The following is a 17,102-nucleotide window of genomic DNA, read 5'->3' on the forward strand; positions in this document are numbered from 1 at the left end:
TCAGTTTCTCGCTGAGTCTCTGCCCACCAGTAAAATGGAGATAGGTGTTTTATGCACGTAGTGCCCAATCTGTTTTCATAGTTATTCTCAGATGATATATCTTTGTTATGCCCCTTTTCTTCAAAGCACACCTGAATGAGAAGTTAAGATAAATTGGCTTGTCAGAAATTACAGTTTTTTCCTCCTTATCTCATGGTCTGGATTTACAAGCATGGCTGTGTCATGATAAAGTCAAGATTAAGTCTCTAAATGGGTGGATGAGTGACTGACCTCAGACAGCTTGCCGATGTCGCCGACAGTGAACGACACTGGCTAGTTTGCTATTTGCCGTTTCTGTTGCAGGTATTGTATGATGCTTCTGGGGTTCTGGAGAAAAACAGAGACACGCTCCCTGCTGATGTGGTTGTGGTCCTGAGAACATCAGAAAACCAGCTTCTGCAGCAACTCTTCTCGATTCCTTTGACCAAAACAGGTACATGGAGTCCCCTGACCTCCCTGGGCCTGACGCTTCCATAGGCACTGCTGGCGTTTCCTTGTCTGTGTTGAAATTCGGCCAGGGCTGCACTACTACCATTTGGAACTTTAAGCAGGGGTAAAAGTCCATTTAACTAACTTCAAGAAAAGGAAAGTGATTGTTTCTTTTGCAGTGTAATCGCACAGCATCAGTGTATATGGCTATGTACACACACACACACACACACACACACACACTTTTTTAACGTTAACTCTTAGACTTCTCATTTTCTCTGCTTGCCTCTTTTCATTCTTCCATTTATAAAACCACATGTTATCATTCATTCATGCTAAGCACTCTAGGGTGGTCTCAGTTGACCTAGAATTTTTGGGAAGATTATTTCTGTTCATGTATGATTCTAAGTGAAGGGAATGTGGGGAATCCAAAGGTCACCCAGTTGTGGGCTCTCAGAGGTCAACCTGGCCCAACTCACTCCCCAGTCAGTGACCCCACCCCCCACTCTCCTAACCAACCTAGAATAGGTCCATCACTGGCCTGCATGCCCGGCCACTCACAGCCACCTTCTGCTTAATGACTTCTATTTAGCTTCTCATTCAGTTCTTATGATGGGAAGCAGGAAACTAGGGCCAAAGAACAGAACTTCCCTGTCTTTGCTGTTTTGCCAAATACTTTCCCATTTGGTCAAGTTCCTTTGATTTACCTGGGATCTGCTGCCTTTGGCTGGGCAGACCACTAGGCCTTCTCACAGCTTTCCTCTCAAGGACATTATGTTCTGAGGGTCTGTATGGAAACAGCTGTGGGTATGCTTTTATGAAAGTAGGAGGAGAAGCCTCTTTGTCATTGTTCATTATTTCCTTTTCTTTCTTCCCATGTCCTTCTTGAAGTCATTGGCACCATGTCTAGTTTGGGGCCTTTGTATGTTAAAAGGGAGTGGCTGCCAGGTCTGATTTTTAGCAACAAGCAGAGGAATGAAAAGCTTGGCTAAGAAAAAAGCCACAGTCCACAACCTTTGCATCATCTTTACTTGGAAAGGAAGTTGAAAACAGTTCTTAACTTTCTTCAAACATGCTCCTTTAAACAAAAATAGTAGGGTGCCCATGAGAAAGCTGCCTCTGCCTTTCTTTCCATACCTCCCTTGGGCAGAGCCAGGATTTGATTCATGATCTCCTTATGAAGAACTTTACCCTCAAAACTTGATTCTAAAGAGATGGTGCAGGGGCGTCTGGGGGCTCAGTGGGTTAAAGCCTCTGCCCTCGGGTCATGATCTCAGGGTCCTGGGATTGAGCCCCACATGGGCTCTCTGCTCATCAGGGAGCCTCCTTCCCCCTCTCTCTCTGCCTGCCTCTCTGCCTACTTGTGATCTCTCTGTGTCAAATAAATAAATAAAATGTTTTTTAAAAAAATAAACCCTGGAAATGTAAAATAAACATTGTAAAATAAACCCTAGAAATGTATTATATGTTTATAAAAAATAAAAAATTTAAAAAAAGAAAAAGAAAAAAAATAAAGAGATGGTGCATCCTACATTAGAGGTCAGGGTGGTAATCAAGCTTCTAAACTGTAAAACACTTATTTTTGGTTTTAATGTATTACAGCCTTTGAAGGTGGGAGGACTTTATTGGACAGAAGTGGTTTCTTTTGTTTTTGCTGAAATTACAAATACTTGTTTCAGAGTGGCCAGATGTGAGCCCGGCTCCCTCACCAGACACTTAGGTCTTATCAGGAAATTTACGTGCAGCGGCAAAGATACAGCCATCACTAATACCCCTAATACGTACACTTTGAAGTGAAATCTATCCAAATGACTTGTCAGTTGGCATTTATACTGTCTCATAAATATGAGTAACGATCTGTCAAATCTGTTCACAACTCTGGAATTTCCAGTTTTTCAGCCATTGGCAAAATAAAAACAATTTCGCAGCCTGGGCCACTAGGTGGCGTGATGCAAGAAGTCAGGCTCTGCTGGCAAGCCTTGTGTTTGCCCTTGATCGCCTAAATGGGGGAGAGGAACTGGAACAAAGAGATAGCCTCTGCTTTTTCTTTCTTTCTTTTTTTTTTTCCAGAAAGAGCTTTCCTCCTATCTTGTAACTTTGTGAATCTTGCCTTCAAATTGCATTCCATACCTCCTGAAGGAAACAAAAGTAAAAAAGAAGACTGGAAACAAATGTTTTCCTAATAAGCTTCCTTGTACTCCTGAGTCATGCATTGTGTATAATAATTTCCTTTTGAAATCCTAAGCTTTATTTTCTCCACATTTTGAGTACAATTTAGAAGCCACAAAAACACATCAAAACTAATAAGCATAATTCTTTTTTCTTTTTCCGAAATTATTCATACAAAAATCCCTTCAATCAACATTTATAGAACAGCTTCTAATAATAAGACACCATTTAGGCAGCAAGGAGATAAAGATAAAATGGCTTTGCCCTAAAGCAACAGTAACTTTCCTTTCCTTCACTTTCTGTCTAGAATTTATGTCCTTATGATGATATTTGCCTCCAAAATCAGTTCTAAGGAGATTGTGTATCCAGTGTTGAAGGACAGAATATTAAGATTCTAAGTTTTAAAACATCCATATTCTATATTTTTTGGTTTTAGAATATTACAGCCTTTGAAGGTGTGAAAACCTTCCTGGACAGAAATAATTCGTGCTGTTTTTACTGAAATTGCAATTACTTGTTTCAGCACGTGTCTCTTATGAAAGCAGATGTGGGTTGTTCATCACAGCATTCTTGCTGGAAGCAAAGTCCCTCAAAACCTGAATATGCCAATATTTTCAGAGCATGAGAAACCATATTCCTCGCTGTTTTTATTTTGATTTTTACCCTGCTTCAAACCTTTAAATATTTGTTTTATTAAAATTAAATGGGTCACTAGTTCAAAGAGCGTTGATATGGGTAGTTACTTTTCAAACTTCTTTAGGAGATGAACTACAGAAAGGAATGGAAAAAAATCAAAGTCGGGATGCTTAGGAGGGTGTTAGCCCCAGACTTTGAAAAGAGGTCCATCGCTGGACTCCTTAGCTTTGAGAGATGAGATGTTGGCCGTGCTCTGGCTCCTGCTCCTTGTGGCGGTCACATCTACCTTTGCTTTATAATATCTGTTATGCTGTACATTTGTTTTGCACACTTTTCTGTACATGCATTCTATTTCACAATAGCACTTTTTAAAAAAAGGTTTTTATTTATTTATTTGACAGAGAGAGATCACAAGTAGGCAGAAAGGCAGGCGGAGGGAGAGGGGGAAGCAGGCTCCCTGCTGAGCAGAGAGCCCAATGCGGTGGGGCTCAATCCCAGGACCCTGGGATCATGACCTGAGCTGAAGGCAGAGGCTTTAACCCACCGAGCCACCCAGGTGCCCCCACAATAGCACTTTTATTTTCCAGGAGATAGAGAGGAGAGCTTGAAAGGCAAAGAAAAACTTTTGTTGTCTAAGATTTCCCATTCTGTTAAATTGAGGTTTCCTGGTAGCTAGACTGTTGCAGCCCTTGTTTTCAGAAGCAGGCATCAAAGAACTCCTGGTTGACACTCCTGTCTCTGGGCTGCTGGGCAGGTAACAAGCCCTTCGTTAGTGTTTATAAAACAGAATTATTGGTTCTCTTGGTCTAATCTCTTAACAAGGCTGAGAGGATTAACCTCTGTGTGTCTTGTGTGAAACAGTAATATAAAAGCAGAGAGAGTAATCCAGTTGACCATTTCCTGTTTCCTGTACCCACATTCCTGTTCATGTTGTACATCCCCAAATCCTAAAAAGGTTAAAAACAGACCTGTACCCCTGAAAGAAATAATACATTATATGTTAGTTAAAAAAAAAAAAAAAGAACATCAAAAAATATATAGATCCCATTGTCAATTATACCCCAACAAAAAAATTTTTTATAAGGAACAAACAAAATGTGGGGTGTGAAGTCAGGAGGCACAGGGTCACCAGGAAATAGGGCTCCTCCCAAATTTCTGTAGCCACCTTAGCAGCAGCCCCTTCCCCTGGCATGCAGCTGCGTGTGGTGAGAGAGAGATGCCTGTGCCTGACAGACACACTCCTATTCCAGGGAACTCACTGGCCATCAGGCACAAGGAGGCAGCTACAGGCAGTATGGATTCAGAATTAACGGAAGTCTCTCTTGCCTCTAGATGGGCCACTTCAGACGTGGTGAAATTTTCTTTGTAATCCTTCCTATTGATAGGAAGTTCTCTGAAGATTTCGTGGGTGAAAATTTGATGTGGCAGCAACATTGCTTTCTAACCCTTCAGCTGGGACTTTTCAAACTGCACGATCTAGGTAGAAAAACATTAAAAGGAAAGATGTTATAACAAGGTTTCATCACATATTTTCTTGTTTGGGGGACGTTCCTCTTGCTACTAATAAATGAGAGAAAAGTTCAAAAGGCTCAAGGAAAGAAAGAGAAGAGGATGTTTCAAAAGGAACTTAAAAAATCCATTTCTGTCTTTGAATTGTGAATTCTGACTTCCAAGTAGGGGTTTGGGGTTTTAAAGGAGTTCGAAACTTGGAAGAAACTAGGGAAAAAAAAAGAAAGAAAGAAAGAATATTCACTCTGGGAATATTCTCTGAGCCTCCAACTCTGATTTTGCTTTAGGATCTAGAACTGAATTTGGCTCTGTTTTCTCCTGTCCAGGCTTTCCCAGGTAGTTCCCTTGGAATTTGATTTGAATTGAAATCAGCAGTAAGTTCTCTTTATCTTGACTCCCATTGGTTCCTCTTTTTATTTGGATGAGGGGGCAAGGCAAGCCCCCATGTTATATCTGTAAAGGACTAACACCATCACTGCTGAAATACTTGATGATTAATACTGAAATTCCTGATTCTGTCACTCCCCAAATTCAGCATTCAACTCTGAAGAGGATGCCTTTTGGTTTCTACCTCTGTAAGTTTTCATTTTCCACTTATGGCTTCTCCTCCCTGCTGGCAATTCAGAAAATGGTCTAGCAGGATAAGCTGACTCTAAATGACAAGGTTCCAGGGTCACAGACATGGACAGTGTTTGCTTCCTCCTGAAACAGCAGATCTAATGAGCCGACCCTGTCAGGAAGCCCTGAGGGGTGAGTTCCTACTCACACAGAGGTCTGCTTCTTTCTATTTAATTTGAGAGTATCTCAGTCAGTAGATAATTATATATTTAGGGTCTGTCTAGATATGGTGTTGTGCATAGGTGCTTTCTAGAAGGAATAAAAGAAAATCCCAATTCGAATAGTCACCGACAGATTGTGTGTCCTAAATGTATAAAGTATGCACAAAATAATGTAAATTCTGAATAGGCATGTAAATCAATAAATGGAGACAATATAAGCATTATGTCTATTGAAGTAAAAATAGAAGGAAAAGTCTTAGAAATGCATGTCAGGACGGGATAAAACTTCTTTTAATTACAAAGATTTCATGGAAGAGTTTTTTTGTTTTTTTAATTTTTCAAATTTTTAAAAAGATTTTATTTGAGAGCAGGAGAGAGAGGGAGAACATGGTGGGGAGGGGCAGAGGGAGAAAGAGAGAGAGGGGCAGGCTCCCAGCTGAGCAGGGAGCCCCATGTTTGGCTCGATCCTAGGACCGTGGGATTGTGACCTGAGCCAAAGGCAGACACTTAACCAACTGAGCCACCCAGGTGCCCTTGAAAAGTTTTTGTTTGTTTGTTTTTTGTTTGTTTGTTTGTTTGTTTCCCTCCTCTTTGTTTGTTTGTTTTAATGGAGAGGAGAGAAAATTGAGCAGTCTGGGAGTAATGAGGCATTGTAAGCCAGGGTCTACAGCACTGAAAAGGAGAGGTAGGCAGTGAGATAATTAAGTGAATAGTGCATGAGGGAAGGACTCAGGGCAGAGAGAAGGAAGCAAGATGGATAAATGATGGCAGTTTACTGAGCCAAGGATAGGCTTCTGATGCCAATCTGATACACTGGGTGGTCAGAGCATGCTCTTGGAGAGAAGAGTTTCAGGATGAGAAAGGAAAACTTGTGCAGGGGTGTTAAAGACTGACTAGGGAGAACAGGGTATGCCCTACTTGTCTGTGTGAATTGTGTAAGTAGATGCTCAATAAATACTTCTACATTCTATATTTAGATGTAGAATCCATTTTGAGTTAATATTTGATGAGGTATGAGGTTGAAGTTCATTTTTCTTTTCCATAAGTATGTTCAGATGCTCTAAAACTGTTGAAATGACTGTGTTTTCTTCATTGAATTGCTTTAGCATTTGTCAGAAATCAATGGTTATATTGTGTGGGCCTGTTTTGTTGCTTTTTGTATTTAATTCTTCATCAATACCACATTGTCTTTACTATTGTAGCTTTATAGTAAGTTAAAACAGGTAGTGCGATTCCTCCAACTTTATTCTTCTCTTTCAAAATTGTTTTGGCTATTTCAGTTCCTTTGCCTATCCATGTAAATTTTAAAAGTAGTTTGTCTATATCTAGATTTTGTTTGGAATTGCATGAAACTTATAGACCAATCTTGGAAGAATTGACATCTTCATTATGTTGAGACTTTCATTCCACAAACACAGTATGTCTTCTTGTTTGAATCTTATTTAATCAGTACAGTTGGCCCTTGAACAACACAGGTTTGAACTGCATGGATCCACTTATATGCAAATTTTTTGATAAATATAATACAGTACCGCAAACATATTTTTCTTATGATTTTCTTAGTAATATTTTCTCATTTTTAGCTTACTTGGTTGTTAAGAATATAGTATGTAATATATATAGCATACAAGATATGTGTTAATCAACTATTTATGTTATTCAGTAAGGCTTCCAGTCAACAGTGGGCTATCAGTAGGTAGGTTTTGGGGGAGTCAAAAGTTATTTGTGGATTTTTGATCATGTAGGAGTTTGGCACTTCAACTTCTGTGTTGTTCAAGAGTCATCTGTATTTTGTTTGACATACAGATCCTGTACCTGTTTTGTTAGATTTATACCTAAGTATTTCAACTTTTGGAGCTAGTATACATTTTTTGTTTGTTTGTTTTCAGTTGTCCAGATAGTATACAGAAATACCGTTGATTTTTGTGGATTGACCTTATTTCCCTTTGCTAAACTCAGTAGTTTTGTTTTTACTTTTTTAGGTTTCTAATGGTTTTCTATATAGACAGTCCCCGTTGTCTATAAATAAGAACATTTCTTTTTCTTTCCATTCTTAGGCTTTTTATTTATTTGTCTTGCCTTATTTCACTGGCTAGGACAGTATAATGTTGAGTAGAAGCAGTTAGAGGAGAGACATCCTTGCTTTGTTCCTGATCTTGGGGGGAAAGCACTGAGTCTTTCACTGTTAAGTATGATGTTAGCTACAGGTTTTATGTAGGTGTACTTGCCTTGTTATTCCCTCTATCTGGAATATTTTCCTCTAAAACATACCCATACCTAGTGCCTTCATTTTCTTTAGGTCTTTTAATCACAATCTACTCTTCTTGCTAAAATTTTAAGCTATTCAATATTTTATATTCCTATTTCCTGTTTTATTTTTCTCCTTAACACTTACCACTACTTTATATACAATATGCACTTATTTATCTTGTTTATTGTCTGCCTTCCTCCACCATAATGTAAGTTCCAAGATGGCAGGGATTTTTGTCTGGTTTGTCCATCACTGTATCCTACCTGACATGTAATAGACATTCAGTTTATGTTTACTGAATAAATGATGGATGAACTAAATCTCTTTCTATTTGTCTTCCTTCCAAATGACTGGACTATGCCTGCCCTGATTATAGGCCAGCTCTCCTCTTGTCCTCTCTATTCCTTCCCCTTTCATTTTCACAAGGACTTTGATCATGCAGTTATTCCTCTTCTCTTCTGCATCATCTATTTACCCCCTTTTTTTTTTAAGATTTTATTTATTTGACAGAGAGAGACACATACAACGAGAGAAGGAACACAAGCAGGGGGAGTAGGAGAGGGAGAAACAGGCTTCCTGCTGAGCAGGGAGCCTGATGCAGGGCTCGATCCTAGGACTCTGGGATCATGACCTGAGCTGAAGGCAGATTCTTAACAACTGAGGCACGCAGGAGCCCCTGTTTATCCCTCTTAATGTGATCATTCTCAACAACATAGTGTTTTTCATATTTTTCACTCCTTGTTGTATATTAAATTGTGTGCCCCCCCCACACCAAGTCCAAGCCCCAACACTTCAGAATGCAACTTTATTTAGAAATGAGGTCTTTACAGAAGTAATCATGGTAAAATGCGGTCATCAAGGTGGGTGCTAATCCAATACATTCGCTGCCATTACAGAAAAGAAACATTTGGACATAGAGATGCTCACAGGGAGAGTGCCATGGGAAGATGAAGGCAGAGAGCAGGGTGGTGCATCGACCGCTTCTCTCACCTGAACCTCTGAACTAAATTCTGTTTCTACTCTTGCCTTTTACAGCCTAACAGCTAAACTATCTTTTCAAAAATATAACTCTGATCATCTCACTCTCCTGTTTAAAGCTTTCAGTGGCCCCTCATCACACCTAGAATAAAATCCAATCCCCTGGGGCACCTGGGTGGCTCAGTCGGTTAAGTGTCCAGCTCTTGGTTTCAGCTCAGGTTGTGATCTCAGGGTCCTGAGATTGAACCCCCTGTGGGGCTCCCCACTTAGCAGAGAGTTTGCTTCCCCTCTCTCCCTTTCTCTGTCCCTCCTCCTGCTCATTCACTCTCTCTCTAAAATAAACAAATGTATCTTTAAAAAAAAAAAGTACCGACTCCTTTCCTTTTCTATAAACTCTTACATGATTTGTCCCTGCCTTTCTTTCTGTTCCCATCGCTTGAACTTTACCCCTCACTTTCTGACTTCCTTCTGTTCCTCATATATTCCAAGCCTTTTCCTCACTCTGTAGGCAGCTGCTCATTCTGCCCAGAACATTCTTTCTCCGGATCTTTACAGCTCTGTCTCCATTCTGTGATCTAGGATCCTGCTCAGATATCACCTCCAAAGGGAGGCCTTCTCTGTCCACCCAATGGAGAGTGACCCCACACTTCCTACTCAGTCTGTTATGTTACACCTTTAACTATCTCCATTGGGATCTAACATTATCTTCTCTGTCTATATATCACCTCCTTCCCCCATCCCCTATGCCACACAGTGAACTCTTTGAGAACAGAGACCTTATCAACCTTTTTTTTTTTAAACCATGGTATACCCAGGGCCTAGAGCAGTGCATAGTCAGTCCTCAATAAATGTGTGTTAAATAACTTGGTAACTCCTGCAAGGCAGAAACTAAAGCTAAAACCCAAATCTTGACTCCCACTTTAAGGCTATATATTAATTTACAAGGGCTGCCATAACAAGGCAACAAAAATAAAAAGTGACCTTGAACAACAGAAATTTATTGTCTCAGAGTCTGGAGTTTAGAATTCCAAGATTAGAGTGTTGGCCAGTTTGATTTCTTCTGATGCCTCTCTCCTTGGCTTGCAGATGGGTGCCTTTTCAGTACCCTCACATGGTCACCTTTGGTCTGTGTGTCTATGATGTGTCCCAATCTCCTCTTCTTACCAGGACACCAATCAGATTGGATTAGGGCTTACCGATTTTACCTTAATCACCTTTTTAGAGGTCCTATCTCCAAATGTAGTCATATTCCGAGGGACTGGGGGTTAGGTCTTGAACTTATAAATTTGGGTGAGGGGATATGATGCAACATGTAACAGATCACTAGAAGCTGAGGGAGCTGTTAGATACGAGCTCTTTCCCTGTGGGACATGTTGGGGCCACCACCTTTCCCCAAAGGACAGCTGTGACCTGCCAGAGAGTGTTTGTAGCCTCACCCAGTCAGGGAAGGAGAGCTCTGTTCTCTCCCTTTTCCTTTCACCCTTCTGCTGACCAGAGTATCTAGTCTGGAGAAGAGAGAACATTCCCCAAGCCATGAAGACCATCAATCCAGTCTGGAGGGAAAGGGAGAATGGGAAAAAGAGCTTTGAATTGGTATGATAGCAAAAGTTATAAACAAATAAGAACGAATTTTTAAAACCAAGAGTAATCTCTAATAACAGAAAACATCAGAAAATCTATGAACCGGAGCAGAAATATGGTTAAGGGAACTGCCATCCTCACAGAAAGGCAGGTCAGCGTGGGTGAGGGAAATAACAGGAAAAGGCAGATATGTTTCTTGTTTATCCCCAGAGAACTGAGATGCCTCTGTATGCTGATTTCATGCTCCAGGCACAGCAGAGAACCACAAAGCTTCCTGTACATGTGACCTTAGGAGGCTGGCAATTTTCATCACTCACTGTGGATTCCTCCCAGCACCAGCCTAGAGCGGGTCAGAGTCAGATTTCTGTCTCAGGAATAGGGCAAGTGTCATTGAATAGGGCAAGTCACTCATGAAGAACAGAAACAGCAAATGTTAATTACATGGGCTCTTCATCTCCCAACCGTCTGTCATCAGAATTGCAGTTCAGTGCTTGGTCTACCCAGCTCTGCAGTTCTATAACCATCTTGTCTATCTGAGAAGACAGCCAGTCCCATGAGAACAGAGAGTGTGTCTTCTGTTTTTTGTATATAGAGACCATGTAGTTGGGACGGTTCACAGTATTTCACAGCTCCACGCTGTTGCCCACCTGTGTTCTGCTTTCTGGAATTGCATCTGTCCCCCACCCCCAGGGCTCATCATCCCACTATCACACCTTCCATCCTTCCCCCTCTCCTGCCTCTGAATCTTTTTTTTTTTTTTTAATCTCCAGAACTCAGCCCTAGCCTCACCTCCTCCAGGAAGTTTTGGGTTGTGTCCAATTCCTTGCACCACTAGAATGTAAATTCCACAAGGATAGGATATTATCCGTTTAGTCAACTCCTCTTTCCAACTCCCAGTGAAGGCCCTGGCCCATAGGAGGTACTCAGAGGAGTCTGTCTGTTCAGGCTAGACAGTGCCATTTAGGACCAGAATTTCCTGGTGGTCCTGAAAGCCCTAGAAGCCTGTCAGAAATATTGGACCATCCTGTGATGTATGGCATCAGTTGGAAGCCCATCATCAGACATCTGTGTTCACAAGTTGTGAAATTCTGAGAAGAACTCCACTTAGAATTGCCTAATCTGAATCTGGAACAGGTGTGGAGCCCTGTTTGGACTCAGGTACCAGGGAAGTGCAGGTGAAATTGCAGTTACATTTGGCATCTGCAGTGGATTGCTAGCCCTCTTCGTCTGGAGGGGGATGTAGGGGGCTGTCCCAGAAGCAAACAGAAGCAAACAGCACACACAGGATTAACGGACAGATTGTGCTAGGAAGCGTGAGATCCATGTACTTGCTCAGAAATGTGGCCATACCTTACCTTACTTACCTTACCTTACTTCTGCAATCTCTGTTGCTTCCCTTACCTTACTGCTGCAATCTCTGTTGCTTCTTTGAGTTTCCAGGAGGGCAGCATCCTCCTCTGCCCTTTGACGGGCTGGAGGAGGAGGCAGAGTGTCCTGACAACAGTTAGACAGCCCCGGGAGAAACTTCACACCTTCTCACCTCCCCCTTTGTCAGTGGTTTTCAGCCAAAGGCCTTGTTGAAGACAAAAATGCATGTGTAGGGCAGTGGTAGTGGGCAGAAAGCATCTCTTGTAATTCTACTTTTTTTTCTCCTATCCCTGAATGCTTTTAGGTTTTGAGTTTGCATTCTCCAGGAGCTGTTTTCTTTGTGTTTAAATGTAAGCAGCTTAAGTGTTTCTTTTTTAAAAGTCCACCTTCCGTTTCTTCTACCCCATTAGCCATGGTAGAGTGAGGAGCCCTGGACTGTAAATCAGGTGACTGAGATAGAGATTGCTCCTTTGTACCCCTCAGATTTAATTCTCTGAACCAGCTTCCCATCTGCACATTGAGGGGTTTGTGTGAAGAGCGTCCCCTGATTAGATGGAACCTTAAGGTCAAACAGACAAACCTCTAATAATCTCTAGCCCAGACCTTTGGTCTGGAGTTTGAAAGCGCTCACTGGGCCCTCTTCTGTGTGTTGGTCTGTAGAACCACACTGTCCAGTGTAATGTAAAATGTTCTATTATCACATTTTAAAATGTGAAAAGAAGCAGCTTGTCTTAGTCTGTTCAGGCTGCCATACCAAAATACCCAACTGGGTGATTTATAAACAACAGGAAACTTTCTAACTTTCTAAGGGTTCTGGTGGCTGGAAAATCCAATCTCAAGGTGCCAGCATGTTTAGTGTCTGATGAGAGCCCATTTCCTGATGCACAGAGCCTTTCTCCTGTGTCCTCATATGGTAGAAGGGTCAAGGGAGCTCTCTGGGGCCTCTCTTGGAAGGGCACTAATCCATTCCTGCCTTCATGAAGCCCCTGATCACCTCTCAGAGGTCCCACCTCCCTGCTCAGAAACAAGGTCTCCCTGGGGGCTGGGGGTGCATGGCTCTCTCATCACAGTGGGGGTTAGGATTCAACATAAAAATGGAGAGGGACATAAACATTCAGTCTAGAGCACAGGTGGAGGTGAAGTAATTTTAATAATGTATCAGTGTATCCAAAATAATATCATCCAACACATGATCAGTATAAATCTTACTAACGTGATAAGTTTTACTTTTTTTGTTGTACTAAGTTTTCTACATCTGGTATGTATTTTATGCTTATGGCACATCTTACTTTGGACTGGCCACATACCACATGCTCTGGAGCTGCCATATTGAGTAGCTGTTGCTCTAAAGGATCGCTGTCCTGGCCACAGAAGTGCCTCCTTGTTCCTGCTTTCAAAGAGAAGTGCAGAGATGACAAAGAGCCCTTCTTGCTGGTCCTCCCAAGGAAAATGAAGTCTTGTTTCTTCATAAAACAATATTTTATTGTGTCCAGATTGGACGTTAGACTATTTTCCTGAGTATGAGAGAAATCGGTCTTCTGGATTTGCCAAGTTCTAGCACAAGCTTTAAAAAATTTCTCTTGACTCTGTTGGCAAAGATAGAAATATTCCCATATTATCAGTAGTGAGAGCAGTGTTTCCCAAAATGTGTTTCATGAAGTAGTGGGTTTGTGGGATATAAAGAGATTTCCGTGGTCAGAAAGTATGGGAAATACTGATTGTGAAAATCCAATATATATCTTTATTGCAGAAGTGCCAAGAGATGTTTCTCATGCACAGGGCTTCCAAAACCAAGAAACGGCTTTTTGTGGAAAGCATCTTGAGGGTCAGGAGTCAAGTGGGACCTGCTGAGGCGATGCTGATCAGAACATTTTCTCCCTGACTTCCTTTTCCAGGGCAACCTTGTTGTGTGGGTTTTAACTCCATTCCCAAAAGTTTCTTGTGCTTTCTTGGCTCTAGGGACCCTGTTGATGCTATGTTCTTAAGAAGGAAAAACTGAGCTCAATAATGAGTTGCGATAATGGCTCTAATATTGGGAACGTTAGCATCTATTGTGAATCAGATCTACAATCTTTCCTCAACACATTTTAATAGTTCTTTCATAGCTCCTAAATGTGACAGTGAATGTACATTTTACTTTAAAGTGGCAGTTCAATTTAGAGACTTTCTGTTTTATTTCTTTAATGATCCTGTCAAGTATAACAAATGTGGCAGCTGTGATTTTTTTCAAAGGGTCAAAAATGTAAGAAAAGTAGGTTCTGCTTCTCTCAACCAGCATCCTTCTTATTCATAGAAAAGAAATACGTTCATATTTAAGATGAAAGGTTCTTTGGTTTTATTTCCTAGCTCATATTGGAGAAAAAGTCTCAAGGCCATTTACAGTTTATTAATTTATCCTACTATAAAATCTCTTTATAATGGGGCTTTCAGGTCATTTTAACCCTCCTCCTCACTTCTCTTACTAAAAGATAACTCCAGGCACTTCGAATCAAATGAATTAGAAACAAAGCCATTATAATTATAATTATAATCTCTCTACTTAGAGATGGATCACAATTTAACACTTTTTCCCCAGGAATTTGGGTCATATCAATAGAAACTGTATTTTTCTCTTTAGAATACAAGGCTAGCTTCTGACAGTCTGGTCCATATGTTAGGAGCATATAAAAGTTAATCATTTGGCTGTGGTGCCAGCTCGTGTGCTAAGAAAAACTGTAAACCACAGCTGTATGGAGTAACAATTGTGAACTTTACTGGTTTGCACATGTGAGACATCAGTAAACCAAATAAAATGTCACTGAACTGAACTTGGGAGTTGGAAGAGGGAGAGAGGACTGCTAAGATTTAAGGTTTGTACGTAGCAAAGTCGCTCCATTCTTTGTGTTTCATAAGGGTAGTTCAGGTTACCCAAAAACTGAATCAACTGTTTCCCAGATGATTAGGTTTGGCTTAGCCACAGCAAAGGTGATTGCTTAGTAATCATTGGGATCACTGCGTGGTTGACCTGGTTTGGTGTGTAAATAACCAAAAAAATCCAGACATCATCTAAAATCAGTTGGGTTCATGGGACGCCTGGGTGGCTCAGTTGGTTGGACGACTGCCTTCGGCTCAGGGCATGATCCTGGAGTCCCGGGATCGAGTCCCACATCAGGCTCCCAGCTCCATGGGCAGTCTGCTTCGCTCTCTGACCTTCTCCTCGCTCATGCTCTCTCTCACTGTTTCTCTCTCTCTCAAATAAATAAATAAAATCTTTAAAAAATAAAATAAAATAAAATAAAATAAAATCAGTTGGGTTCAATCAGTTTGGTCAGGCAGCAGTCCCATCAATTACTCGGTGGTCTGCCTTGGATACGATCAAAAACCCTGTAACTACTGCAAAATCTTCCATTAGGCCATCCCAGATGATGGGCTTTCTTAAGTGTTCCTGCTCAGTGCTCTGCACTGCTGATATCCAACCCCAGGCAAGAAACTTGAATACTCTCTGCCTCAGTTTCCTTTCCTTATAGTTGGAGGTATTAATGTGACAAAATTGTCACATTAAATAGTTCATTTCATACACTTAGCACAGTAGCTACTGTCCTGTAAACATTCAGGGAATGTTAGTATTTAAGAATTGTGAACTCTTGGGGCGCCTGGGTGGCTCAGTGGGTTGGGGCCTCTGCCTTTGGCTCAGGTCATGGTCCCGGGGTCTTGGGATCGAGCTCTCTGTTCAGCGGGGAGCCTGCTTCCTCCTTTCTCTCTCTGCCTGCTTCTCTGACTGCTTGTGATCTCTGTCTTTCAAATAAATAAATGAAAATCTTTAAAAAAAAAAAAAAAAAAAGAATTGTTAACTCTTTTCTAATCTGTGGCTAAGTGACAAATATAGGGCCAGATAAGTGGATTTCTACATTTGTTTCCTTATCTCTGATGCATTTTTTTTTTTTAAAAAGAAGGATGTTATTACATAGTACTGTGGTCTTTCTTTCTATCTTTCTTTCTGTTGAGAGTTTGTGATTTCTGTGTTTTAAAAATAAAAGCTGAAGAAAATAAACCCTTAATCTTAACTCTTAAATCCTCAGTTTGCTTTCTTTTCTACTCAAACAACCCAACATTTAATGAGACTCTGGGCCATAGAAAACTGGATAGTTCATAAAACTGTGATTAACCAGAATCCCTAATTAATATTTTTGTAAATCTCAAAAGGTATGCTGAAGAGATTGTCACTGAGTCAAGTGATATGGCTTTAACTAAAACTCCTTGCCCACTAGGATTTCTAGGGGTTCCATGTGGCTCTAATCAAATCCCCTATACCAGCAACATCTGCATCTCTGCTCGCCACTGAAACTCTGTTAACTATAAATTTAATAGGAACACTTTGTTCCCAGAGCTCAATAAGCATTTGTCCAGCCCTCTGGATGATAAAACCCAGATACAAAGAAAGTAAGTAACCCATTCAAGCATGCCTAACCAGTAAGGGGCAGAACTGAGACAAACCCCAGGTGGTTTGATCGCAGAACTCAAAGTCTTTACTTCACCTCTGCCATAAGGCCTCAAATAAGCAAGTGAGCAAAGGGTCTGAAATATGAAAGGAGCATGGCATGGACAAAGACCAGCAAAAAGGTCAGGATACTTGGAGGGAAGTGAGATGAACTCTAGGGGCTTCTCTTAGAGAGTGTTAGAGGTAATGTTAAATAAAAATTTAATGCAAAATTTATTCACTCATTAATTCACGTGCATTTGAATGCTTACTCTCTGCTAAATAGACTACTAGGTATAGAGTGGTAAATAAAATACACCTAGTGTCCTTCCTCATGGAGCTTAGACTCCAATGAGAGATGCAGTGTTAATTAGATTCATGGGTAGCTTTCAGTGTAACATCAAGGAACACTTTTAGCTTTGGTGAGACATTCTCTAGAAACATTTAAACCATAAATCTGTTTCATTCAGATTCATTACTCATCTGTGGTGCTACATAACTCTGCAAAATGGTTCACAGTCAATTGCTTATCTCCTTAGGATAATGAGCCATGGCATTCTTGGATGAGTGAAGGAAGAATCAGTGATACTGCAGTTTGACAGGAGGTAGTAGATCAGATCCATCTCCAGAAGGCAAGGGTAGAAATCACCTATACAGTTTTTCTTTAGCATCTACTATGTGTAGGACATTTTGCCAATCTTTAGCAGGTGCAAAAGGAATACTTTTTGATGAGACATTCTCTAGAAACATTTAAACCTTCATTGAGAGTAGAAATACTTGGTGTCTGGCTTCCAAGGGCTTATGATCTCTATAAGGAATCATTCCTAAACAAAAATACTCACGTAAGGTAGAATATTTATTTTGACTTGAAAAGACTCAGACGCAATTACACTGACTAGCTGCAGCC

The 17,102-nt window shown here is 40.8% G+C and overlaps 1 protein-coding gene across 1 annotated transcript in view; it reads left to right on the forward strand.

Annotated features, from left to right (window-relative positions):
• LOC122902579 (myosin-IIIb) overlaps nucleotides 1-17,102 on the forward strand; it is a 105,768-nt gene that overhangs the window by 66,085 nt on the left and 22,581 nt on the right. Inside the window, exon 15 of the mRNA XM_044242308.1 lies at nucleotides 343-472. Within this exon, the coding sequence (XP_044098243.1) occupies nucleotides 343-472 (130 nt within the window). The remainder of the gene's footprint in view (nucleotides 1-342; nucleotides 473-17,102) is intronic.

This window comes from Neovison vison, chromosome 3 (genome assembly GCF_020171115.1).
Source record: "Neovison vison isolate M4711 chromosome 3, ASM_NN_V1, whole genome shotgun sequence".
NCBI classification, from domain to species: Eukaryota; Metazoa; Chordata; class Mammalia; order Carnivora; family Mustelidae; genus Neogale; species Neogale vison.